General features: G+C 43.3%; 1 protein-coding gene and 1 non-coding gene across 3 annotated transcripts in view; one reads left to right on the top strand and one right to left on the bottom strand.

The window, feature by feature from the left end:
• The window catches only part of lypd6b (LY6/PLAUR domain containing 6B), a 254,638-nt gene extending 228,840 nt beyond the window's left edge, over positions 1-25,798 (top strand). For both annotated transcript variants that reach the window (XM_063047538.1, XM_063047539.1), the window contains exons 5-6: positions 16,620-16,750; positions 22,176-25,798. In XM_063047538.1, coding sequence (XP_062903608.1) covers positions 16,620-16,750; positions 22,176-22,346 — 302 coding nt within the window. In that variant the 3' untranslated portion in view covers positions 22,347-25,798. The remainder of the gene's footprint in view (positions 1-16,619; positions 16,751-22,175) is intronic.
• trnal-uag (transfer RNA leucine (anticodon UAG)) lies at positions 13,251-13,332 on the bottom strand. The gene has a single exon. It is a non-coding gene; the product is annotated as a tRNA-Leu (tRNA).
• Positions 25,799-26,900: the final 1,102 nt, after the last annotated feature.

Here is a 26,900-nt window from a genome sequence, read left to right as displayed (position 1 = left end):
TCCACAAAAGCAAAACCCTACAAAGCAACGGCCGACAAGCATCCAATGTAGGAAAAAAGAACAAATCATTTAAACAATAAAGAAGTGAAAAAATAATACACGGAACATGAAGCAGAGTCCCCGAAGGTGAGCCCAAGCCCCAGAGTCAGTTCAGCGCTGAGGCGAGTAAGGCCTGAGCTAGTGAGCTGAACACTGCTTCATCCTCCCCCCTCAGCCTGGACGTTATTGCATATTTCTTCCATAAGGTTTACACGGGGCTTCTGTGCACTCCCAAACTTCTCAATGCCATCTCAAATGCCCCTTCTCCACTCTGAGCAGACAGGAAACTGAGATTCCCTTTAAAATGTTGCACTGCTTCAATTTGTTTTCTGTGCCCCATTGGTGTCTTTGTCTGACTACAGCAGGGGTTCCCATCCTGGGCTCCATGGATCCAAGGTATAAAATAGTTGGGAACCCCTGGACTACAGAGCTCTCTAACAGCATGTAGAGCATGTTATTGTTGTACAAAAGTAAGTGTAACTTACATTTACAAATGAGAAAAAAATCTGCTAATGCTGTGTAACTCTCGCTTCGGCTAGCGGCTTAATACAGGGGGTGACAGCCCCTGGCCCGGCCAAACTTAAGAAATCTCGTTTGGGTGGATGCTGCGCAATGTGTCCCCTGTTACAAATCAGTAGCCCGAAATAACAAACAGTACACAATATGTGATTAAATGATTAAGCTTTATAATTCTTACTTTGACTATATGGCTAGTAAAGAAAACGAGAAAAAAGGGCCCAATCTTATGAAACAGTCTGTTGCGCAATGTTGGAGCTCACTGATAAATCGATTGTTCACCATCGACCTCCGATCGTCGCTGCTCTTCGGACCCTCGCTCCACGTTCACCCCTTCTGGCGGTCTATCAACTCTCTCCAACTGCGTCTTCTCTCCTCATCTTTCCCCGGCAAAAGACAGCGAAAATCTGTCTTCCAGCTCACAAGAAAGAACAAACAGCATTCCTAACCCCGTTATCTCTAGTCATAACCCAAACATTGCTGCTACCAAGAAACCGTTACATTATCAGTGAAACCTTACAGTATGTTACACAGCAGTGAAACCCTACAGCATGTTACACTATTCCCCCACTAAATTTAGTCATGTCCTCATGATGTTGAGATAATTCACCAACCCTTCCTGCAAAACACAAAGCCCAATCCAGGTGTAAAAAGCAGTGACATAGCTCCCCAACACAGTAGGGGTCACACTCTGTTCCCCTGGTGCTATGTAGACCAACCTATCCGGTGGTCTCCTAATTCTCTGCGATCTCCGCACCCCATCATCTAACTCTTCAGGTTCCGACACTACTGGGGATACTTCCGGTCTACCAGGGGAGGCCTCCCCCAACCTATCACTCGTGTCCACCTGCAACTCGGAGCCCTCTGTTCCATGATCAAACCCTGCTTCCTCCCCCGCAGTCCTGCTGCAACCCAGGCTGCCGACAGGTAGCCCCCCCCCCCACTTCACGTCTCAGTGGGAGAAGGGTCGGGAGTCTCTTCCTCAATCACTGGGGAGTTAGCGAAAGGCAGCATATACCACACATCCAGATCCTCATCCTCGCAATCAGTATCCCTCTCAGGGGTGGGGGCCGGCCTAACCCCCCCTGTTGGGGACCCGGCAGTCACCCCACGTTTCTGAAGAGTCCTCTTACTAGGTGTAGGCTCCAAGTCGGTCTCTGGGTCTACTTGCACCTCTTGACCCAGGGGCAACAGGAGGTTCTGATGGAGAATCTTGACAGGCCCATTCCCATCCTGTGGTTTCACCTGGAAAACTGGTAGGTTTGGCATCTGACTCTCCACCACATAGGGCAGCGGTCCCCAACCACCAGGCTGCGGACTGGTACTGGGCCGCAAAGCATGTGCTACCGGGCCGCAAGGAAACGATATGATTTGGCGATATGAGTCAGCTGCACCTTTCCTCATTCCCTGTCACGCCCACTGTTGAGCTTGAACGCACACGAGGTCATTACCCGCGTGTCATCCATGTCAGCGCGGGAAGAAGATCAACTCCTTGAGCTTGCAAATGACGGCAGGCTGAAAAGTATGTTTGACATAACGTCTCTGCCGGCATTCTGGATCAAAGTCAAGGGTAAATATCCTGAGATAGCCACTAAAGCACTGAAAACGTTGCTTCCATTTCCAACATTTTTCTGCTAAGCGGAGTTTTCTGCAATGAATGCAATGAAAACTATATTGCGGAATAGACTGGACATAAAGAACCCCCTTCGAGTATCGCTGTCTCCCATCACCCCTCGATAGGACCGTATTGTTGCAGGGAAACAAGCCCAGGGCTCCCACTGATTCAGCGATATTGGTGTGTTGCAATGATTTTATATGTTCACACAGGGAAAATATGTGCTGTGTGTTTAATATCCAAATGTTACTTAAAATGTTATGATGCTATTGACTTACTTATATAATCATATAACAATTTCAGCACGGAAACAGGTGATCTCAGGCCTTCTAGTCCGTGCCGAACGCAACTCTCACCTAGTCCCACCGACCTGCACTCAGCCCATAACACTCCATTCTTTTCCTGTCCATATACCTATCCAATTTTTCTTTAAGTGATAGTATCGAACCTGCTTCTGCCACTTCTACTGGAAGTTCGTTCAACACTTACTTCAAGCTCCCTGTCCTCCCCTGATAATTGAATTATCACTATATTCAAGCGAGGAAAATATGTGCTGTGTGTTTAATATTAAATTCATTAGATAAACCCTTTTAGAAACAAAATTGAGTGTATTAGCCACTTACCACCTATATTCCGGTCATGATTAACATCATACCCCCCCCCGCCCCGTGAACAGAATCGCCAAAAACGACTTGCAGGGGAAAAAGATCAGCAGGTACATGCACGCGGAGGTCACGCATGCGAACTGGTGCCCGTGCAAGGCTTCATGGTCATTGTAGTCTTTTCTGGGTAAACGCAACGTATTTGACTGCTACTCTTGTCCGTTGGCAACCCTACCCACACCCCCCACCCCCCGGGTCGGCCGGTCCGCAAGAATATTGTCAATATTAAACCGCTCCACAGTGCAAAACAGGTTGGGGATCCATGACATAGGGCATAGCCACCCAGCGGTCAGCCAACTTATGCTTTCCAGGTAGTCCCAAATTCCTTATGAGGACTCAGTCTCCCGGCAGGAGTTGGGAGAATCTCATCTTTCGATCATACCTCCTCTTACTTCCTTGACTCTGCTTGGCCGCTGCGACCCCAGCTAATTCATAAGCCCTTTCAACCCTCTTCTCATGTCAGATACATACTTCTGAGAAGTCTTTGGTGGTAAGTCACTCTCGTCAGTCCCAAAACAAAGGTCAATGGGCAACCTTACCTCGCGCCCAAATATCAGATAATATGGTGAGTACCCAGTAGCTTCATTTCATGTACAGTTGTAACAGTGAACCAGATGCCCAATATATTGACTCCACCTGCTCTCCTTGCTGATCTCCAGGGTCCCGAGCATGTCTAGCAAGGTCCGATTAAACCTCTCTGGCTGGGAATCACCCTGCGGGTGATAGGGCGCAGTCCTCGACTTCTCAACTCCAAGCATGCCCAGTAACTCACGGATGAGTCTGCTCTCGAAATCCTGTCTCTGATCACTATGTATTCACCTGGGAAGGCCATACTAAATGAAATACTTCTCGCATAACACTTTTGCCACCGTAGACGCCCTCTGGTCCTTGGTAAGAAATGCCTGAGCATATCTGGTGTAGTGGTCCGTGATGACTAAGACGTTCGCCGTGTTGCTGGCATCAGGTTCTATTGACAGGAAATTCATACACACTAGGTCTAGGGACCCTGCACTCTGCAAGTGGGACAAAGGAGCTGCCCGTATAGGCAGTGTCTTCCAATGTGTGAATCGAATGCACGACTTGTAGTATTCTTCAACCTCCAATTTCATCCCAGGCCAGTAAAACAATCCATTGGTCTTTTCCACCCCCAAATGTCCAGAATCATCATGAAGTGATTTCAACGCCATCCTCCAATACTTCTCAGGCAGAACCAGCTGGTGACGCCGGAGTCGGTCGGGGGCTGACGTGACCCTGTATAAGATGTGGTTCTTCAACTCCAACCAAGACCATTCTTGTAGTAATGGAGGCACCAACGCATGCTTCATCCTCTCCACCTGAGCCATGTCTCCCTTTTCAACTGCCGCCCAAATGGAACCAATGCCCAGATCATCTCGCTGAGCAGCTGCCACTTCCCCAGAACTTAAGTCCGGCAGCTGATTTGTCTTCAGAGCAGTCAGGTTACAATAAACTTGGGGGATGGCGTCATCAGAAACTCCCAATTGATCCACCACTCGCTCCTGTCCCTCCTTCTGCCTTCACGGTGATGGCAAACTGACACATGGCCTTCACCCCCTGAGGCAGGAACGCTCTCCCGCTCCTCATCCCTGTCCAGTCCCTCGTGTGCCCGTCAGGACAAAGCATCAGCAGCAATGTTCCGGCTCCCCGGCCGGTACTTCAGGCTGAAATCATAGGCAGACAACGCTGCCAACCACCGATGGCCTGTGGCATGTTTCGCCGAGGTCAGGATATAAGTTAGGGGGTTGTTGTCTGTCCTCACCTCAAACTTGGCCTCATAGAGATAGTCACTCAACTTATGCACCACCACCCATTTCAACGCCAGAAATTCCAGCTTGTGCGTGGGACAGTTTTTCTCGGAGGGCGACAGACTCTGGCTGACAAACGAAACAGTTCTCAACCCGGAGCCCTGATCCTGATACACGACGCCCCCATATCCTCTCGGCTGGCATCTGTGTACAGTACATATTGTAATGGGGGTCCGCAAAAACCAGTACTGGCACCTAGGTCAGCAACTCCTTCAGCGACTGAAAGGCCTCCTCACATTTTGCATCCCACCTCGGTCCAAAGGGCTCCAACGGGCTAAGGTACTCTCCACCCTCCTGTCCTTGTTTCCCCTTCCCTTTTTTCCCCAGGGGTAGGGTAACCGCACAGAAGCTGATCCAACGGGTGACTCACTTTTGTGTAGCCTTTCACAAACCTCCGATAGTAACCACAGAACCCGAGGAACGAGCGCAGAGCGCTCACAGTCTGGGGTCTTGGCCAAGTGGTAACCACCTCGATCTTAGTTGGGTCGTAGCTACCCCATTCTGTGAGACTGTGTGCCCAACATAGCAGACATTTGACAGAACTGGCCCTTGTCCAGGGAAAGTTTTAACCCTTCAGCTTTCAGGCGGCCCAGCACCTTCAGCAGCCTCGCTTCATGTTCTTCCAAGGTGGATCCAAATACTCTGAGGTCATTCAGATATACCAATACGTCAAGCAAGTTCATATCCCTCACCGTCTTCTCCTGATGCATGTCCTGAAACCCCACCATGAGCTCCACTGGGCTTTCAGTCCGGCCAAAAGCATTGAACAGTGCTTGCATGTAATTGACAGCTGTTGCTACCAGATGTTTCAACCTGACAGTTCTCACAATATCAATGGTCCGCCTATTCAAACCTTCAACCAATCTCTGTCGGTTTACATCATCAGAGCACTGCCACTCATCTAACAACTGAGAGGTCCGCCCCGCCCAAGTCTCATACTCCTCCTCCCCTTCAGAGGTGGGCATTATTCCAGAGAATAGGCGGAGCCCGCCATAGCTGGGACTTTGAATCTGATTTTTCCATTTATTCATCGGAGAAGTAAGGGTGGATACTAACTCAGAGTTCTCACTCTTCACTGGTGAACGTGGACTAATTGGACATTCCAAATCCAACCAATCTTTCCCCTCACTCCTCAGAAATGAGAGAACCCAGTCTTTGAGATCTCCGCTCCCAGCTACCATTACCTCAGCACTGGTCTGCATTAAAACGAGAACTGCGCTAGGCCCAGCCAAACTTCAGAAACCTTGTTTGGGTGGATGCTGCATGATGTGTCCCCTGCTACAAATCAGTACCCTGAAATAACAAACAGTACACAATATGTGATTAAACGATTAACCTTTATAGTTCTTACTTTGACTATCTGGTTAGTAAAGAAAACAAAAAAAGTAAAAGGGCCCAATCTTATGAAACAGTCTATTGCGCAATGTTGGCGCTCACTGATAAATCGATCGTCCACCATCGACCTCCTCTGATCGACGCTGCCCTTTGGACCCTCGCTCCAAATCCAACCTGTCCGGCGGTCTACCAACTCTCTCCATTCGTGTCTTTTCTCCGCATCTCTCCCTGGCAAAAGACCAGGACAATCTCTTCCAGACTCACAAGAAAGAACAACAGCATTCCCAACCCCATTATCTCTAGTCATAAACCAAACATTGCTGCTACAGAGAAACCATTGCATTATCAGTGAAACCTTACAGCATGTTACATAGCAGTGAAAGCCTACAGCATGTTACAGCTGGAAATCCCAACAACACACACAAAATGCTGGAGGAACTCAGCAAGCCAGGCAGCATCTAGAGAAAAGAGAAGAGTCGACGTTTTGGGCCAAGACCTTTCATCAAGACCGGAGAAAAAAAGATGGGGAGTCAGAGTAAGAAGCTGGGGGAGGGGAGGGAGTAATTCAAGGGGACCGGTGAAACTCGGAGGGGTGCAGTAAAGAGCAGGAAGTTGATCAGTGAAAGAGATACAGGGCTGGAGAAGGGGGAATCTGATAGGAGAGGACAGAAGGCCATGGAAGGAAAGAAAAGGGGAGTAGCACCAGAGGGAGGTGATGGGCAGGTAAGGAGATAAGGTGAGAGAGGAAATGTGAATGGGGAATGGTGCGGGAGAGGGTGGGTAGGCAATTCTGGAAGTTCGAGAAATCAATGGTCACACCATTAAGTTGAAGGCTACCCTAACAAAATATAAGGTGTTGCTCCTCCAACCTGAGTGTGGCCTCATCATGACATCAATGTAAAAAATAAGATATCCCAGTCATTCACAGAAAGATGATTAAACAAAATTTGACACCAAATGACAGAAGCTGCAGATAGGCATTGAAGCAAAACAAAACTACAGGTGTTGGACATTCGGAATGAAAACAGACAATGCTCAAAGCACTCAGTAGTTAATGCAGCGTAAGTGGAGAAATAAAAGAAGTCAAGTACAGAGGCAGCTACAATAACAACGTATAAAAGACACAGCAACACAGAAAATGCTGGAGGAACTCAGCAGGTCAGAGAGCATCTATGGAAAAAAATGTAAACAGATAGGAAGGATTTTTTTTTGAATTTGAATTGACTTTATTACTTACATCCTTCATATAAATGAGGAGTAAAAATCTTTGTTACATCTCCGTCTAAATGTGCAATGTGAAATTTATAGTAGTTTATAATAAATAGTATGTACAACAGGGTAGTGAGTATAACATAGAAATACAGCTGTGTCACCATGAATTAACCATCTGATGGCTTGGTGGAAGAAGCTGTCCCGGAGCCTGTTGGTCCTGGCTTTTATGCTGCGGTACCGTTTCCCGGATGGTAGCAGCTGGAACAGTTTGTGGTTGGGGTGACTCTGGTCCCCAGTGATCCTTCGGGCCCTTTTTACACACCTGTCTCTGTAAATGTCCTGAATATTGTCTGCGCCACTCTCTGCAGAGTCCTGCGATTAAGGGAGGTACGGTTCCCATAGCAGGCAGTGATGCAGCTAGTCAGGACGCTCTCAATTGTGCCCCTGTAGAAATTCCTTAGGATTTGGGGGCCCGTACCAAACTTCTTCAGCCGTCTGAAGTGAAAGAGGTGCTGTTGTGCCTTTTTCACCACACAGCCAGTATGTACCGACCAAGTGAGGTCCTCAATGATGTTTATGCCGATTTAGGGGGGATTTGAGCCCAACATGGGCAAAGTATCAGAAATAGGTTAATTATCACTGGCATGTGTCGTGGAATTTGTTAACAGCAGCAGCAGTTCATTCCAAGACATGATAATATAGAAGGAAATAAATAAATCACCGTAAGGATATATACATATATTAAATAGATTAAAATAATGCAAAAACAGAATAATATATGTTAAAAAAGGAGGTAGTTTTCATGGGTTCAATGTCCATTTAGGAATTGTATGGCAGAGGGTAGAAGCTGTTCCTGAATTGCTGAGTGTGTGCCTTCAGGCTTCTGTACCTCCTACCTGATGTTAACAGTGAGAAAAGGGCATGCCCTGGGTGTCGGGGGTCCTTAATAATGAATACTGCCTTTCTGAGTCATGCTCCTTGAAGATGTCTTGGATACTACGGAGGCTCGTACCCAAGATGGAGCAGACTAAATTTACAACTTTCTGTAGATTCTTTCAGTCCTGTACAGTAGCCCCCACACCCCCATATCAGACAGTGATGCAGCCTGTCAGAATGCTCTCCACAGTACGTCTACAGAAATTGTTGAGTGTTTTACGTGACAAACCAAATCTCTTCAATCAAAAAAACTAATGAAGCATAGCTGCTGTATTATCTTCTTTATAACTGCATCGATATGTTGGGATCAGGTTATAACCTTGCCACACAGGAACTTGAAATTGCTCACTCCCTCCACTTCTGATCCCTCTATGAGGATTGGTATGTGCTCCTTCGTCTTACCCTTCCGGAAGTCCACAATCAGCTCTTTCATCTTACTGACACTGAGTGCAAGGTTGTTGCTGCGACACCACTCAACTAGCTGGTATATCTCTCTCCTGTACACCCTCTCATCTCCATCTAAGTTTCTACCAACAATGGTTGCATCATCAGCAAACTTATAGATGGTATTTGAGCTGTACCTAGCCAGACAGTCACGGGTATAGAGAGAGTAGAGCAGTGGGCTAAGCACACACCCCTGAGATACGCTGGTTTTGATTGTCAGTGAGGAGGATATATTATCACCAATCCGCACAGATTGTAGTCTTCTGGTTGGAAGTTGAGGACGCAATTGCAGAGAGAGGTACAGAAGCTCAGGTTCTGTTACGTATCAATCAGGATTGTGAGAATGATGCTGTTACACGCTGAGCTATAGTCAATGAACAGCATCCTGACATAACTACAATCTTGCACTCAATGTCAGTAAGACAAAAGAACTGACTGTGGACTTCAGGAAGGGTAGGACGAGGGAACACAAACCAATCCTCATAGAGGGATCAGAAGTGGAGAGAGTGAGCAATTTCAAGCTCCTGGGTGTCAAGATCTTTGAGGATCTAACCTGGTCCCAACATATCAGGCAAGACAGGGACTATACTTCATTGGGAGTTTGAAGAGGTTTGATTTGTCACCTAAAACAGTCAAGAACTTCCATAGATGTACCGTGGAGAGCATTCTGACAGGCTGCATCACTGTCTGGTATGGGGAGGGGGGGAGCTACTGCACAGGACCGGATTCGAACTTGGGACCTTTTGCCCTGAAGTCCAGCGCTGATGCCACTACACCACCAGCCGGCAGACTGTATACCTTCTCTAATATTAAATCAACCATTGAAACCATTGAATTATGCCATTCAGCCCACTGAGTCAGCTCCACCATTCCATCTTGACCGAGTCATTTCTCTCTTAGCCTGACAGATTAAGCAATGTTGGCCTGTGTTTACCAGAGACTGGAAGAATGTGATGTGATCACATTGTGAAAGGGACCAACTGTAGAAAATCCTGGCTGGACTGCCTTTGACAAAAGTGCATAATCACAAAATAAATTTGGGAGAGGAATCTGCCACTTATGGCTGAGAAAAGGAGAAACTTCTTAATGCAAAGGGTAGGAATTCCACTGCACAGAGAGCAGTGGGCGTTTAGCTATTGGATGTATTCAAGCTGAGCTCAATTTTTCAAGCACAACAGGAGATCCAAGAACACAGGAGCTAGGTGGGAAAGTGGACAAGGGAGAGGACTTATTTAGAAGGTTACGCGACAAAGTCCTCCTTCTAAATGTGTAGTTTTTACTTTCTTCCAAATTTATCCAACACAACCAACACAGCAAGGCATTTGATAAGGCACCCCATGCAAGGCTTATTGAGAAAGTAAGGAGGCATGGGATCCAAGGGGACCTTGCTTTGTGGATCCAGAATTGGCTTGCCCACAGAAGGCAAAGAGTGGTTGTAGACAGGTCATATTCTGCATGGAGGCCGGTGACCAGTGGTGTGCCTCAGGGATCTGTTCTGGGACCCCTACTCTTTGTGATTTTTATAAATGACCTGGATGAGAAAGTGGAAGGATGGGTTAGTAAATTTGCTCATCTTGGGGGTGTTGTGGATAATGTGGAGGGCTGTCAGAGGTTGCAGTGGGAAATCGATAGGATGCAAAAGTGGGCTGAGAAGTGGCAGATGGAGTTCCACCCAAATAAGTGTGAGGTGGTTCATTTTGGTAGGTCAAATATGATGACAGAATGTAGTATTAATGGTAAGACTCTTGGCAGTGTGGAGGACCGGAGGGATCTTGGGGTCTGTGTCCATAGGACACTCAAAGCTGCTGCGCAGGTTGACTGTGTGGTTAAGAAGGCATACGGTGCATTGTCCTTCATCAACCGTGGGATTGAGTTTAGGAGCTGAGAGGTAATGTTGCAGCTATATAGGACTCTGGTCAGACCCCACTTGGAGTACTGTGCTCAGTTCTGGTCACCTCACTCCAGGAAGGATGTGGAAACCATAGAAAGGGTGCAGAGAATATTTACAAGGCTGTTACCTGGATTGGAGAGCATGCCTTATGAGAATAGGTTGAGTGAACTTGGCCTTTTCTCCTTGGAGTGACGGAGGATGAGGGGTGACCTGATAGAGGTGTATAGGATGATGAGAGGCATTGATTGTGTGGATAGTCAGAGGCTTTTTCCCAGGGCTGAAATGGCTAACACGAGAGGGCACAGTTTGAAGTTGCTTGGAAGTAGGTACAGAGGAGATGTCAAGGGTAAGTTTTTTTACACAGAGAGTGGTGATTGGATGGAATGGCTGCTGGCGATGGTGGTGGAGGCGGATACGATAGGGTCTTTTAAGAGACTCCTGGACAGGTACATGGAGCTCAGAAAAATAGAGGGATATGGGTAACCCGAGGTAATTTCTAAGGTAAGGACATGTTCGGCACAGCATTGTGAGCCAAAGGGCCCGTATTGTGCTGTAGGTTTTCTATGTTTCTATTCTTGTTCCTTCCAAATTTATCCAACTAATTCTTGTTCCTAACACGAGAACATTTGTAGAAGCTTGAAATCCAAAGCAACACACACGAAATGCTGGAGGAACTCAGCAGTCAGGCAGCATCTATGGGAAAGAGTAGACGGTCAATGTTTCAGGACTGAGGAGGAATGGGGAAAATACGAAATATATCTGGCAGAAGGAAGGAGGACATTCGTGTTTTGTTTGAGTTTGCTCTTCAACCCAGATGAATACGGATGTGAACCCTTTACCAGCAGCATAAGAATGAGTGTTTCAGAAAAATAATTCTCTTTGTGTTGTAATGTGAAAAAAGTCACTGGAGATATAAAGTAATATTTATTCAACTAACTGAGACTTTCTCTGACGGAAGAGGCCCTTACATGACGTGTTATATTCTAAAGATCAAAGGATAGTTCTAAATTTACATTGTATCTACAATGCTTCCTTTGAATTATATTTAATTTCCACACCTCCTTCTTCACACCCGCACTCCAGACACCCAAAATGAATGTTAATCAGCATTGCCTGGTTTTTCAATTAACCGCTGTTCACAGCTCTCGGAACCTATTGTCCAGGGCTGCATTTTAAATTTAATCAACGGTCCATGTTCAGGTCTAAAGATTGGCTGCTGAGGTTAGTTGCCGAAGTTAATATTTTGCTAAATAACCTAACATCAGAATACTCACTAACACTCTAGATGACTGTACTACAATGTATGGTCCAGCAAACCAAGCCAGGCCAGAAGCTCTGAGAAACGTGTTAGTTGCAAGTAAAATTGCTTCTGAATTGAAATAAATATTCTGCCATCTTATTTGACCTATCAAAATGAACCACTTCACACTTATCTGGGTTGAACTTCATCTGCCACTTCTCAGCCCAGTTTTGCATCCTATCAATGACCCGCTGTAACCTCTCACAGCCCTCCACACTCTCCATGACACCCCCAACCTTTGTGTCACCAGCAACTTTACTAACCCATCCCTACACTTCCTCATCCAGGTCATTTATAAAAATCACAAAGAGTAGGGGTCCCAGAACAGACCCCTGAGGCACACCACTGGTCACTGGCCTCCATGCAGAATATGACCTGTCTACAACCACTCTTTGCCTTCTGTGGGCAAGCCAATTCTTGATCCACAAAGCAATGTCCCCTTGGATCCCATGTCTTCCTACTTTCTCAATAAGCCTTGCATGGGATACCTTATCAAATGCCTTACAGAAATCCATATACACTACATCTACTGCTTTACCTTCATCAATGTGTTTAGTCACATCCTCAAAAAATTCAATCAGGCTCGTAAGGCACAACCTGCTTTAGACAAAGCCATACTGACTATTCCTAATCATATTATGCCTTTCCAAATGTTCATAAATCCTGCCTCTCAGGATCTTCTCCATCAACTTACCAACCACTGAAGTAAGACTCACTGGCCTATAATTTCCTGGGCTATCTCTACTCCCCTTCTTGAATAAGGGAACAACACCTGCAACCCTCCAATCCTCTGGAACCTCCCCTGTCCCCATTGATGATGCAAAGATCATTGCCAGAGGCTCAGCAATCTCCTCCCTCGTCTCCCTCAGTAGCTTGGAGTACATCTCGTCCAGTCCCGGAGACTCAACCAACTTGATGCTTGTTTGAAACTCCTTATTATGTTCTATAATACTGGTGGGCATCCTAAAACATGCAATACACATTCTGCTAATGTTAAATCTACAAAAACTATTACAAATCGCTTACTCAGAAACAAAATGTCAAAGCAAAAAGTATGAAGTCTTTATAGAAAAGGTGGATCAATATTCAGAAGAGAAGATGGATTTGGGTGCAATTTTATACCAAGCCTGCAAAGCAAATATTATATAAGAAACTTACCATGAAGTAAATAGCACTCTACACAAAAGTCTCATCCTGATTACAGGTTGCAAGCCACTGTTGGTGAACAAAGTTCAAAGTAAACTTTATTAACGGAGTGTCACTACATACACCTCTGAGTATCATTTTTCTGCAGCCATACTCAGCAAATCTATAGAATAGTAACTATAACAGGAACAATGAAAGATCAATCTGAATGCTGAAGAAAACAAACTGTGCAAATGCAAATTAAACTAATTAGTAATAAAGAAGAAGAACGTGAAATACCAAGATAAGAGTCCTTAAATTGAGGTATTTGTTTGTGGGGAAAATATCTCACTGGCAGTGGTGGGATTTGAACCCACGCCTCCGAAGAGACTGGAGCCTAAATCCAGCGTCTTAGACCGCTCGGCCACACTACCAACTGCAGAACAGGGTCAGTGCTGTCACATCATGTTCCTCTTTTGGAATTAATCATCATATTTTAAAACTCCTGAATTGTCAAGAGATACACACAAAATGCTTCCTATAGATGCTGCCTGGCCTGTGTGTTGCTTGAATTTCCAGCATCTGCAGATTTTCTCGTGCTTGAATTGTCAAGAGATAGTGGGTTTGTTTTTTTAAATAAAGTAAAGACTTTATGGAGAAAAATGCATAAACCATCATGATGTGAAGGTACATGACTTAGTAACATTGTAGTATCCTTAGTCAGGTATTAGATTAGTAATTGTCTTTCCACTTGAGTTTAAGCCTCCCCTTTATTTCAAAGCTCAAAGTACATTTATTATCAAAGTATGTATACATTATACAGCGTTAAGATTAATCTCCTTACAGGCAGCCACAAAATAAAGAAACCCAAAAGGTAGATAGGTAGATACTTTATTAATCCCAAAGGAAATTACAGTGTCACAGTAGCATTATTAGTGCACAGATATACAAATATTAGAAATAAGAAAGAATAAAAAATAACTACCAAAAACAAAATAAGATGTACAGGATTTACAAGTCAAAGATTACAATATCACTTCCCCGGCTCTAGGTTGACTCATTATAGAACCTGATGGCTGAGGGTAAGTGTTAGAGTGATTTTTGTGTTTAGGACATATACATTTAGCAACTGACTTTGGCTACCAGTCTTCACACCTGAATATGGATTGTGGATTTAATTTGGAGTACAGCTCTGAACAATGAGTTCCTAAAGTCAGTGAATCTCAGACCAGACAATGCTGATTAAAATTCATTTGGATGTCTGTGGTGTGGATGTAAACCAGGAGGTGTGAAGGTTGTATGTACTTTCAAAGAAAGCATTGTCCATATATTGTACATTTGGAGTTGTCCTTTGATGTTTGGCACAAAAAATATCGAGCCCCATGTTGGAACAGCAGATCTCTCAACTGAAAGCATCTCCACGTAATGCCTGCTGTACCTTGTTTTGTTGAATAACGAAGCTGCTTTGTATCTTCCAGTAATTTTTTCCAGTGACTTCATTCAGCCAACAACAGTAAGAGTGACCTCATATAACGCTCCCTGGAGCAGAATCAGAATCAGGTTTATTATCACCGGCATGTGTCATGAAACTTGTTAACTTAGCAGAGCAATACAATACATAATACAGAAGAAAAAATAATAAATTAATAAGTAAATCAATTACAGTATATGTATATTGAATAGATTAAAAATCGTGCAAAAACAGAAATAATACATATTAAAAAAGTGAGGCAGTGTTCACGGGTTCAATGTCCATTTAGGAATCGGATGACGGAGGGGTAGAAACTGTTCCTGAATTGCTGAGTGTGTGCCTTTAGGATTCTGTACCTCCTATCTGATGGTAACAGTGAGAAAAGGACATGTCCTGGGTGCTGGACGTCCTTAATAATGGACGCTGCCTTTCTGAGACACCACTCCCTGAAGATGTCTTGGGCACTTTGTAGGCTAGTACCCAAGATGGAGCCGACTAAATTTACGACCCTCTGCAGCTTCTTTCAGTCCTATGCAGTAGTGCTCCCCCCCCATACCAGACAGTGATGCAGCCTGTCAGAATGCTCTCCACAGTACATCTATAGAAGTTTTTGAGTGTTTTTGTTGACATACCAAATCTCTTCAAACTTCTAATGAAATATAGTCACTGTCTTGCCTTCTTTATAGTTGCATCGACATGTTGGGACCAGGTTAGGTCCTCAGAGATCTTGACATCCGGGAACTTGAAGCTGCTCACTCTCTCCACTTCTGATCCCTCTATGAGGATTGGTATGTCTTACCCTTCCTGAAGTCCACAATCATCTCTTCCATCTTATTGACCTTGAGTGCAATGTTGTTGTTGTGACTCCACTCCACTAGTTGGCATATCTCATTCCTGTACACACTCTCGTCTCCATCTGAGATTCTACCAACAATGGTTGTATCATCAGCAAATTTATAGATGGTATTTGATCTATACCTAGCTACACAGTCATGGGTATAGAGAGTGTAGAACAGTGGACTAAGCAAACATCCCTGAGGTGCGCCAGTGTTGATCGTCAGTGAGGAGTATATGTTATCACCAATCCACACAGATTGTGGTCTTCCAGTTAGGAAATCAAGGATCCAATTGCAGAGGGAGGTACAGAGGCCCAGGTTCTGCAACTTTTCAATCAGGATTATGGGAATGCTGTTAAATGCTGAGCTATAGTCAATGAATAGCATCCTGACATAGGTGTTTGTATTGTCCAGGTGGTCTAGAGCCGTGTGAAGAGCCATTGAGATTGAATCTGCCGTTGACCTATTGTGGCGAAGGGCAAATTGCAATGGGTCCAGGTCCTTGCTGAGGCAGGAGTTCAGTCTAGTCATGACCAACCTCTCAAAGCGTTTCATCACTGTCGATATGAGTGCTACCGGGCAATAGTCATTAAGGAAGCTCACGTTATTCTTCTTAGGCACTGGCATAATTCTTGCCTTTTTGAAGCAAGTGGGAACTTCTGCCCGCAGCAGTGACAGGTTGAAAATGGCCTTAAATACTTCTGCCAGTTGGTTGGCACAGGTTTTCAGAGCCTTACCAGAGGTAGCGCAGTTGCTTTAGTCTATTAATGAAAGTGTTCCTCTTTTCAATCAGGATGGCATGCAGGAGAGGGTGAGAAACATTGTCCACAATGCCAGGATTTTCCAGAGGGTCCTTAGTTCTACCACAGCCTGTAGTATGTCTATTTTGATTCCTATTACAGAGCAAGTCTTTCGAAAGAACCGATTAAAAAAAAGACCGTCAAACACCTGATGTGCAGAGAGGAAAAAGTCTTGCAAACAATAAAAGTAAGCAAATAGCATTCAGAACTGAAAATTAATGGAAGACACGAAGCCAAGCATCACTGCAGCTGGAGTAGGACATAGCCTCAGTTCATCGCAGAGCCAAATAAACATTGTGGGACCACGGACATGAAGCCGGTCAGCACTGCAGCTGGAGCAGGCGACGACCTGTGTTAGGTGCAGAGCTGAGTAAACGTCGTGGAGCAGCGAGCACAACTGGGCAGAATCGGCCTGCCCCTCAGCTCCGGTCCTGACACCCTAACCTTTTCAATCTTTTCACTAGGAGAACTAAATTTTAAAATTGTGAGATATTAAATGCTTTCTTTTAAATAGACAGGGTTTATAACAAAACAATGGACAACCTGTTTTTATGGGTTTCAGATTGGTTTGCAAAGAGGTCTCACAACGCTGTTGTTATTTTTCTGTGTAACAGACACGGCGTATTGCCTGACGGTGCACAGATTTACAAGTCATGGCGGGAGTGAATCAGTTTCAAAGAGATGTGTTTCTAAGGAAGAATGCCATTCTGTGGGGTGCCATCATTTCAGGAAATTTGGTTATACGGTAAGTCCTGGGATAATCATTTTGGGTTGAAGGGCCAATTTCTGTGCTATGGACTATAGTAATATATATGAACAATTTTGTGCATTATCTAAAGAAAGATCTGCATTTATATCACACCTTTCACATGCTCTCATGTATGACATTCTGATTTAGTGCCAGAATTGTAGTTACATTGGAAATATAGCCAACAGGTGGCTAATGCATACATTGTTATTTGCAAAGGCAAAAGTATAATAATGAAAAATAATCTCTCTAGAAGTGTTATGGGTGATAAATATTGAATATCTCTCCAGACTTTCATTTTCCAGTCTTCCAGTCAAGATGGCGCTTGCATACAATGCTTCTGAGGTCGACATCTTCTGGATAGTTCATGAAACCATATATTTCTCTTCTTTTCTGTCTTTTACATTTGTTTCTCATTTTGAATGTGATTCTATAACTGTTGGAGCCTATGATTTGCAATTTGGAGATCGTTTGGGTGGCTCAGTGCTTTGCCGTCTCTGAGGGTATTCCAGGAGGCAGAGGCAACGTACGGGAAGCCCGCGGTGAGAAGGCTGTAAGCTGATATTCGACTCCATTTCACTGATTAAAGCTTCCATTGTTCAGCGATTAAAGTGACGAGGAAGATTGAAACACTGCCTGCCTGCCTTTTTATCACTGGGGAGGTTGATCTGCACGGAGAGGGGAGACTGCCTTTTTATCACTGGTGAGATCGATCTGCACGGAGAGGGGAGACTGCCTTTTTATCACTGGTGAGATCGATCTGCACGGAGAGGGGAGACTGCCTTTTTATCACTGGGGAGGTTGATCTGCACGGAGAGGGGAGACTGCCTTTTTATCACTGGTGAGATCGATCTGCCCGGAGAGGGAGAATATTGCCCAGGTTTTCTGCATTTCAGAAGTGGACTTGGACAGTAGACTTAACCATATAACAATTACATCACGGAAACAGGCCATCTCGGCCTTTCTAGTCCGTGCCAAACTCTTACTCTCAGCTAGTCCCACCGACCTGCACTCAGCCCATAACCCTCCATTCCTTTCCTGTCCTTATAGCTATCCAATTTAACTTTAAATGACAACATCGAACCTGCCTCAACCACTTCTGCTGGAAGCTCGTTCCACACAGCTACCACTCTCTGAGCAAAGAAGTTCCCCTTCATGTGACCTCTAAACTTTTGCCCTTTGACTCTCAACTCATGTCCTCTTGTTTGAATCTCCCCCACTCTCAATGGAAAAAGCCTATACACCTCAACTCTATCCATCCCCCTCATAATTTTAAATACCTCTATCAAGTCCCCCCTCAACCTTCAACGCTCCAAAGAATAAAGACCCAACTTGTTCAACCTTTCTCTGTAACTTAGGTGATGAAACCCAGGTAACATTCTAGTAAATCTTCTCTGTACTCTCTCTATTTTGTTGACATCTTTCCTATAATTTGGTGACCAAAACTGTACACAGTACTCCAAATTTGGCCTCATCAATGCCTTGTACTATTTCAACATTACATCCCAACTCCTATACTCAATGCTCTGATTTATAAAGGCCAGCATACCAAAAGCTTTCTTCACCACCCTATCCACATGAGATTCAACCTTCAGGGAACTATGCTCCATTATCCCTAGATCCCTCTGTTCTACTGCATTCTTCAATGCCCTACCATTTACCATGTATGTCCTATTTTGATTAGTCCTACCAAAATGTAGCACCTCACATTTATCAGCATTAAACTCCATCTGCCATCTTTCAGCCCACTCTTCTAACTGTCCTAAATCTCTCTGCAAGCTTTGAAAACCTACTTCATTATCCACAAGACTTCTTTTTCAGTCACATGCTTTTTTTGTATTTTGTGTTTTTCGCCCGATTTCTTATTTTCTTGTGTGTGGGGAAGAGGGATTTGGGAGATGATGTGCCTGTTTTCTTTTTGTTTATTTTTTTGTGTGGGGTGGAGAGGTTTTGGGGGTTGGTGATCCTGCTGCCGCTCTTCACTTACTCGATTTCGTGGCTATCTGGAGAAGAATTGCAGAGTTGTATACTTCAATAATAAATGAACCTTTGAATATTAACTTGAGCAGAAGAACCTTGAGCTTAATGTCTCATCTCACAATGAAATTTTCCCCCTGCACTACACTGGACTGTCATCCTAGTGTTTTTATGCTGAAGTCTGCATCGAGGAGTAGGCCCACCGGTGTGCCCTGTTATGCAATGAATAAATACAACCAGCTGTGAATTTCACCAGCAGCTGGAGGGAAAAGCAATATTTTTGAAAGATGTAAATTGGTATTGATGTCCTGGTAGACTGGCATCCTCTTAAATGGACTCTTATGCCCAGGAATATGTTCTTAATCCTATCTCTTTCAAACATACTTAACAGCAACAAATCCTAGTTGAAACCCAGTGCACTTGCTGCTCTGGGGCCCAGAGGAGATCCCTTTCAGGCGACCATTATGATAATTTTCTTCATTTCCTAACTTTAGTCTCAAACGTAGAATAAAGATGAAACAGCGTCACATTTTTACTAAGGTGTACTTTTTAATTAATAAAGGAAAGTTTGAACCAAAGATTTAGAAGTAAAGAGTGATTTTATACTCTCTTATAAGCATGTTATGTACAGTATGTGTTATATCTTTATCTTAGAACATTGATGCTTGGAGACAGAACAACATTTATTTAGGTACACAGCAAGTTTTTTTCTTCTTTGTACTTGATGCAAGTTTGTTTAAGTTGATTACTGTCACAGAAAAATCTCTCAATAACAATGTTATAGCATTTTGCATATTTTATACAAATTGTATCTGTGACTACAATTGCCGAAGTAAGACATAGTTTTTATTATTTTTCAACAATAGCTATTTACAAACCAGATGAAAATTACTCAGATATGCTATACAGTTAATGGCTCCATGTCATCCCAGCTGCCCGGTGGAAGACCTAAGGAACAAAGAATTTACTTTTGATTCCTGTACAGGTCCACAATCCCTTATCCGAAATCCTTGGGGCCAGTTGCATTTCGGAATTCAGAATTTTTCGGATTTCACACCCCCCCCCCCACCCCGCTGTTACCAAAAACACGTATGCTCAAGTCCCTTATTTAACCTGTCTCAGTGTGGTGGACTTTAGGACCTGGCAGAGCTCCGGACCTGCGCACATCCTCCCCTATACGTCAAATCATCTCTAGATTACTTATAATACCTAATACAATGTAAACGCTATGAAAGTAGTTGTTATACTGTATTGTTTAGGGAATAATGACAAGAACATTTTTTTATTTCCAACAAAAACATTCAATTAAACATAAAAATATACAGCTTCAAATGAACTGAATCAAACACATGGTAAATGACTTATTGGAATAAATGTGGAATGTCACTGTCACTATAAAACTTCAGTAACTTGGCTTTCTGTTTCATTAAATCATATACAGTGGTAGTTACGACACCATATTCTTCAGTAAGACGCCACACAGACATACCACGATCAAGCTTCTGCAATAACTCCACTTTCTGCTTTATTGATAATGATAGATGCTTCCTTCTCTTTTTCTCATTGTTACCCATAGGGGTATCTGCAGCTCTTTTTGACATTTTCACGGTGAAATTAAACACAAAGTCAACAGCGAACAGCAAATGCACGTGTAACCAGTACGAGCGCTGAGCCACAACTGACATCTGGCGGCCTCTGCTAGTGCTGCCACGTCACACCTGAGTGACGTCAGCTGTTGGCGGAAAAAACTTCGGTTTTTGGAGCTTTATGGATTTCAGAATTTGGGATAAGGGACTGTATACCTATAATTTCATTTATAATGTATCAATGGATTAATTAGCTTTCTTCCTGCACTTTCCCCTGGACTCTAGCACAGCAAAGGTTGGGACACCCAATAATTCAGACATTCAGTTCAGTCAAGATGAATCTCAAGATTGTATCTGGAATACGTTCTTCTTCTTCTTAAGCCCTTAGGTTCCAGTGGAGCATAGACCGTCGATGACCTCCTGGCTCCATCGTCCAGAGTCAATGATATGGTTAGAGTTCATCAATGTTTCTGTAATCTATTGTATCCACTGTACAGGTGATTGGCCTGTACAGCTTCACGAGAGCCCTGTTAGCTGACCTTACCCATTTCCTCCTCTCACAATGTGGACAGAGGGTTTGACTTTGAGAGGCTTATGGAATACATACTTTGATCATAAATGTACTTTGACTTTGACATCATCTACAGCTGGTGACAAACCTTTCGATAATACAATCTCAGCCTCCTAACTTGCCTTTTTTAAAAATCAGATATTGCCATAAATGTACCAAACCTTTTAACCAGTTTTCAACAGGTGCAATTAAAATAAGATAGTTGGTATCTGAGCATTTTCTCAGGAGAGCCTAACTGAGTTGGCAATGAATTGGTGCCTTGTTGAGTTGCAGCAGTGTTAGAAGAGTCAGTGGAGGTAAAGGCATTAGGCACACATGTAAATTGCAGGCAATATTGAGGTAGAAATGCATGGTTTGGGTTGAATGGTCTCTTTTGGTGCCATTAAATACTGAAAAATAGAAGCAGGAGTGACCATTTGGCCCCTCATTGCTTCTCTGCTATTCTATGAGGATATTCTTCAATAAGGCTGAACTTTAACCTCAGTGTAATTTTCCTGCACTGATCCTAAATGAACTGGAATGTGACTTTAATGAGGATATTTCCCCCTCACCTGGCTGCAACTATCACCTTAAGGTTCAAAGTTCAAATTAAATTTATCAAAGTACATGTATGTCACTTTGACGGACTTAGATATGGCCCTTGTGGCTAAAGGGATCAGGGGGTATGGAGGGAAGGCTGGTACAGGGTTCTGAGTTGGATGATCAGCCATGATCACACTGAATGGTGGTGCAGGCTCAAAGGGCCGAATGGCCTACTCCTGCACCTATTTTCTGTTTCTATGTCTGTGTCACCATATACAACCCTGAGGTTCATTTTCTTGTGTGCATGCTCAATAAATCTATACAATAATAACCATAACAATCAATGAAAGGCCCAATTTGGGTGTTCAACCAGAGTGCAGAAGGCAAGAAACTGTGCAAATATAATAATAATAATAATAGATAAACAAGCAATAAATATTGAGAATATGAGATGAAGAGTTCTTGAAGGTGAGTCCACAGGTTGTGGGAACATTTCAGTAATGGGGTGAGTGAAGCTGAGTGAAGTTATCACCTTTGGTTCAAAAGCCTGATGGTTGAGGGGCAGTAATTGTTTTTGAACCTCGTGGTGTGAATCCTGAGGCTCTTATACCTTCTTCCTGATGGCAGCGGCGAGTAGGTGGGGAGGGGTCTATATGTGATGGACCCGCCAACTTGTACTCCTTCCCCTCCCTCCACCCTTTTCTGGCTTCACCCGCCCCACTTCCTTTTCAGTCCTGATGAAAGGTCTCTTGTGCTTTTATTTCAGGAGTGCATTTCCTGTTGTGAAGGGATGATCTGTAACATTGAAGTGCCAACGAATCACACAAATGCAGTGTTTATGGTGAAACGGCTGCATGGGTTGCCTTCGTCTTCCAGCATTGGGATGCAGAACATAATCTGGATCACAGCACCTCTTCTGCTCCTTTTACAGATCTGATGCAGCAGCAACTCAAGTCTGACTGAGTTCTTTAAATCCATCAGCCACGTTGTCTGATGCCAGCTGCAGAAGGAAAGCACTGCCTTCCTGATACTTCCAGAGATTTACACTCAAAGGAGTGTGATGTCATTTTTTGAGTTTAAAAGCATACAAAGACTGGATAAAACTTATCAAATGGGCAAAACTGCTGTCATGATGGACTCCTGACTTACCTTCAGTGAGTCCTAACTGCCAAGCGAGGAAGACCAGAGGATGTTTAATGAACATGATATATACAGAGTCTTTTTTTGTGTTGAATCTCTTTTTTTTTACCTTGTTTCCTATGCTAAAAATAGTATTCTGCTTGCATGGTGATGTTGCTTTCTGACACCTGGTGAATACAATTGTAATCTGTACATGATGTCTGCAAACTATTTGGTCACATTGGAGCAATTCTTTTCTAGTTTATTCACGATCGTTCCTTTCTGCGCCTTGTGGTGCATTGGGTGGCAAATCTGCTGTTTCCTTAGCATTTTTCAGTTTTTTGCGAGACCGAGTTGCTAGCTCGACGCTCAACCCAGCACAGATGGAAAGTCTGCAAGGAGCCGTTCTGATCTGAACCCGGGACCACTCACCTCAAAGTCCAGTGTGGGTGCCTCTACACCACTGGCCGGCAATTGCATGATTACTGGAGTAGAAACTGCAGACAGATTTTCTACCAACTGGACCCAATGATTCGAGACAAATTACAGTTTATTCCAGTTTAGCCCAGGAAGAAGTCAAACAACACAGGAAAGCCCGAAGGTTGAATTTGCGAGCTCTTCTGGCCTGACTTGACAGTTGGAACTCTTGGAATGAGGTCAAAAGAACAGTAATAGAAGTTTTCAATAATAACTTGGTTTAATTGTTTGATTTTGCTTAATTCGCTCAAAATTGATTAGATTATAATTCCTAACCACCTGCCACCTACAATCTCAATGCATTAAATTACAATTTATATTTAAAAGCCTTTTCTTAGAATTATAGAATCATACAGCCTGGAACAGACCCTTCAGTCCAATGCATCCATGCTGAACATGTTGCCCAGTGAGCTAATCCCATCTGCCTGCTTCTGGTCCAAAGCCCTCTATACCTCTCCTATCTATGTACTTATCTAAATGCCCTTTAAATGTTGCTAACATGCCTGCATCAACCACTATTTGTGGCAGCTCATTCCAATACACTTCGTGTGAAGAAGATGCCTCTGATATCCCTTTTAAATCTCTCAACTCTGATTTTAATCTTACGCTTTCCCGTTTTTAGCAACCCTTCCTGGGAGAAAGACTGTGTGCTCTTTTCATGAAATTCTGCACCCTTTTTTCTCCAAACATATCTTTGCTCATTGTGGCCAAAAAGTTCTATTTTAACTTTATCAGTCCACAGGACTTGTTTCCAAAATGCACCAGGCTTTTTTAGATGTTCCTTTGCAAACTTCTGATGCTGAATTTTGGCCGCAGCCAAAAGAGCAGATGAAAAGAGGATGGCTTCTACAACAGGATAATGATCCTAAACACACCTCAGAATCCACAATGGACTACCTCAAGAGGCGCAAGCTGAAGGTTTTGCTATGGCCCTCACAGTCCCCTGACCTAAATATCATCGAAAATCTGTGGATAGACCTCAAAAGAGCAGTGCATGCAAGACGACCCAAGAATCTCACAGAACTAGAAGCCTTTTGCAAGGAAGAATGGGCGAAAATCCCCCAAACAAGAACTGAAAGACTCTTGGGTGGCTACAAAAAGCGTTTACAAGCTGTGATACTTGCCAAAGGGGGTGTTACTAAGTACTGTCATGCAGGGGTGCCCAAACTTTTGCTTCGGGCCCTTTTCCCTTTTTGTTATTTTGAAACTGTAAAAGATAGAAATACAAAAAGTGATCTTGCTTAAAATATTAAAGAAATGTGTCATCTTTAACTTTATGCCTTTTGGAAATCAGGTCATCTTTTACTGGCTCAGCTATTCACAGTAACAGAAATTTTGACCGGGGTGTCCAAACTGCCGCATGCCACTGTAGCTGCAATCTCTCAACATATCTGGTCCTCCAATTCCCGCTGATGGAGGGACTGATGATACAATCCTATCAGATTGACCCTTCTTATCTTTAACTTTATTGGATAGTAATCTAGAAATGCATTTCTTTTGGCAAGTCAGAAACCTCAAAAGCAATAATTGTAACAAATAAATTAAGACTTGATCATATGTTATGGTTGAAGGTAGATTTGGGATGTAGTTAAACCAAAGGCTAAAATTTTGAATGACCAAAGGCTAAAATTGTTATTCCAGTGATTGTGCTTTGAAGTTGTGTTTGCATCTGATGATAGATATGTAGGAAGAAAAACACATCCAAAAGCAGTTAAAATTGTAGTGATAGAATTACTGAGACAAATTATTTCCACAAAGATTATACCATGCAAACTGACCTTTACCATGCAAGTAAAGTTATTATTTGTTAAGCTTGAGAATCCAGTATTGAACTCCAGTCCAGCCTAATGTGCTGCTGTGAGACATTTGATATCTGCATGTTCAGTCATATTCATTTGTTTGTTATATGCCGTGTCGTATGACGTAGGCGATCGTGGTGTTTGCATGCCACAATTGTTCTTGGCAAATTTTTCTACAGAAGTGGTTTGCCATTGCCTTCTTCTGGGCGTGTCTTTACAAGACAGTGACCCCAGCCATTTTTAATACTCTTCGGAGATTGTCTGCTCGGTGTCAGTGGTCACATAGCCAGGATTGTGATATGCATCAGCTGCTCATACGACCATCCACCACCTGCTCCCATGGCTTCATGTGGCCCTGACTGGGGGCTAAGCAGGTGTTACCCCTTGCCCAAGGGTGCCCTGCACAGTTATATTAGTTCTATCAATAATAACCTTCAATTACTGGTGTGGTCTTTGATGAAGAGGTACGACTAATAACATGGTATGACAGAAGGAAATTAATATTTTCTGTTACAATCAAAGCATGGAGATTTTCTCTTTAGGTCATAGAAGTTTCTAAACTAGTGGGAGATGCTGCTGAGAAAGATTATTGTGACACAGGCAACAGGCATGGCTGCTAGAACACGACCCACCCAGCCAACACACTTTTCGTCCCTCTTCCCTCCAGGAGAAGGCTCAGGAGCTTGAAGACTCGTACGGCTAGATCTGGGAGCAGCTTCTTTCCAACCGTGATAAGACTGCTGAATGGATCCTGACCTGGATCTGGGCCATACCTTCCAAATATCCGGACCTGCCTCTTGTTTTTTTTGCACTACCTTACTTCCCATTTTTCTATTTTCTATTTATGATTTATAATTTAAATTTTTAATATTTACTATCGATTTGTACTCCAGGGAGCACGAAGCACAGAATCAAATATCGCTGTGATGATTGTACGCTCTAGTATCAATTGTTTGGCGACAATAAAGTATAAAGTATAAAGTAGAAGCCTGGAACAAAAGCCTTATCCTGCATTTACAACAGTCATTTCATGTTGAGCCCGAAATACTCAAATGTAAATAAATGAGAGGGCTAAAATTTTAAAAAAACTTACTTATTTTTCCATGTATTGGGTGAGCAGCGTTTGGACTTGTTCAGAGAGAGTGCTCTCAGGATATTTATATTAATATTGACCGTGCTTGAATTAGTGGTAAAATATTTTGTATGTATTTCCCTAGCTTTCTAAGATATTAAATGTATAATGTGTGTCTCTCCCACAACTGATACATTTCTTAAATGGTCACCTACTATTAGAATATTTGCTGCTGGAATACTGAACTGAGTGATCTAAAAATTTCAAAAACTTGACAAATACTGTAGATTATGGAATCAACAACATCTCAGAAAAAAAATCAAGTTAATGAAAAACCAGATCACCTTCTTTAGGCAGGAAAGTTAATGATGAAGAAGTATTAACATTTAATGTGAATTAACTGCAGAAAGTGATGCGAATACTCAACTGGTCAGGGAGCTTCTGACTGCTTCTACTTGTCAGGAACTCTTCTGATGCTGCTCGATCCACTAAATATTCTCAGCATTTTCTGTTTTTAGAGGAGTATAAGATGATGAGAGGCATTGATCGTGTGGATAGTCAGAAGCTTTTTCCCATAGCTGAAATGGCTAGCACAAGAGAGCACAGTTTTAAGGTGCTTGGAAGTAGGTACAGAGATGTCAGGGGTAAGTTTTTTATTCAGAGAGTGGTGAGTGCGTGGAATGGGCTGCTGGTGATGGTGGTGGAGGCAGATACGATAGGGTCTTTTAAGAGACTCCTGGACAGGTACATGGAGCTCAGAAAAATAGAGGGCTATGGGTAACCCTAAGTAATTCCTCAGTTAAGTACATGTTTGGCACAGGTTTGTGGGCCGAAGGGCTTGTATTGTGCTGTAGGTTTTCTATATTTCTCTGTTTATTTTGCAAGTAATTTAAACATTTTACTCTTTTTTCATTATTTTGGCGGCTTCCCTCTTACTTTCCGTTAGTGAAGAAAGATCTCGGCCTGAAATGTCAACTATTTATTGATTTCCACAGATGCTGCCTGACCTGCTGAGTTCCTTCAG

Source organism: Mobula hypostoma, chromosome 5 (genome assembly GCF_963921235.1).
Source record: "Mobula hypostoma chromosome 5, sMobHyp1.1, whole genome shotgun sequence".
Lineage (NCBI taxonomy): Eukaryota > Metazoa > Chordata > Chondrichthyes > Myliobatiformes > Myliobatidae > Mobula > Mobula hypostoma.
Note: the sequence above shows the minus strand (reverse complement) of the source record. Positions and strands in the feature narration are given on the sequence as shown.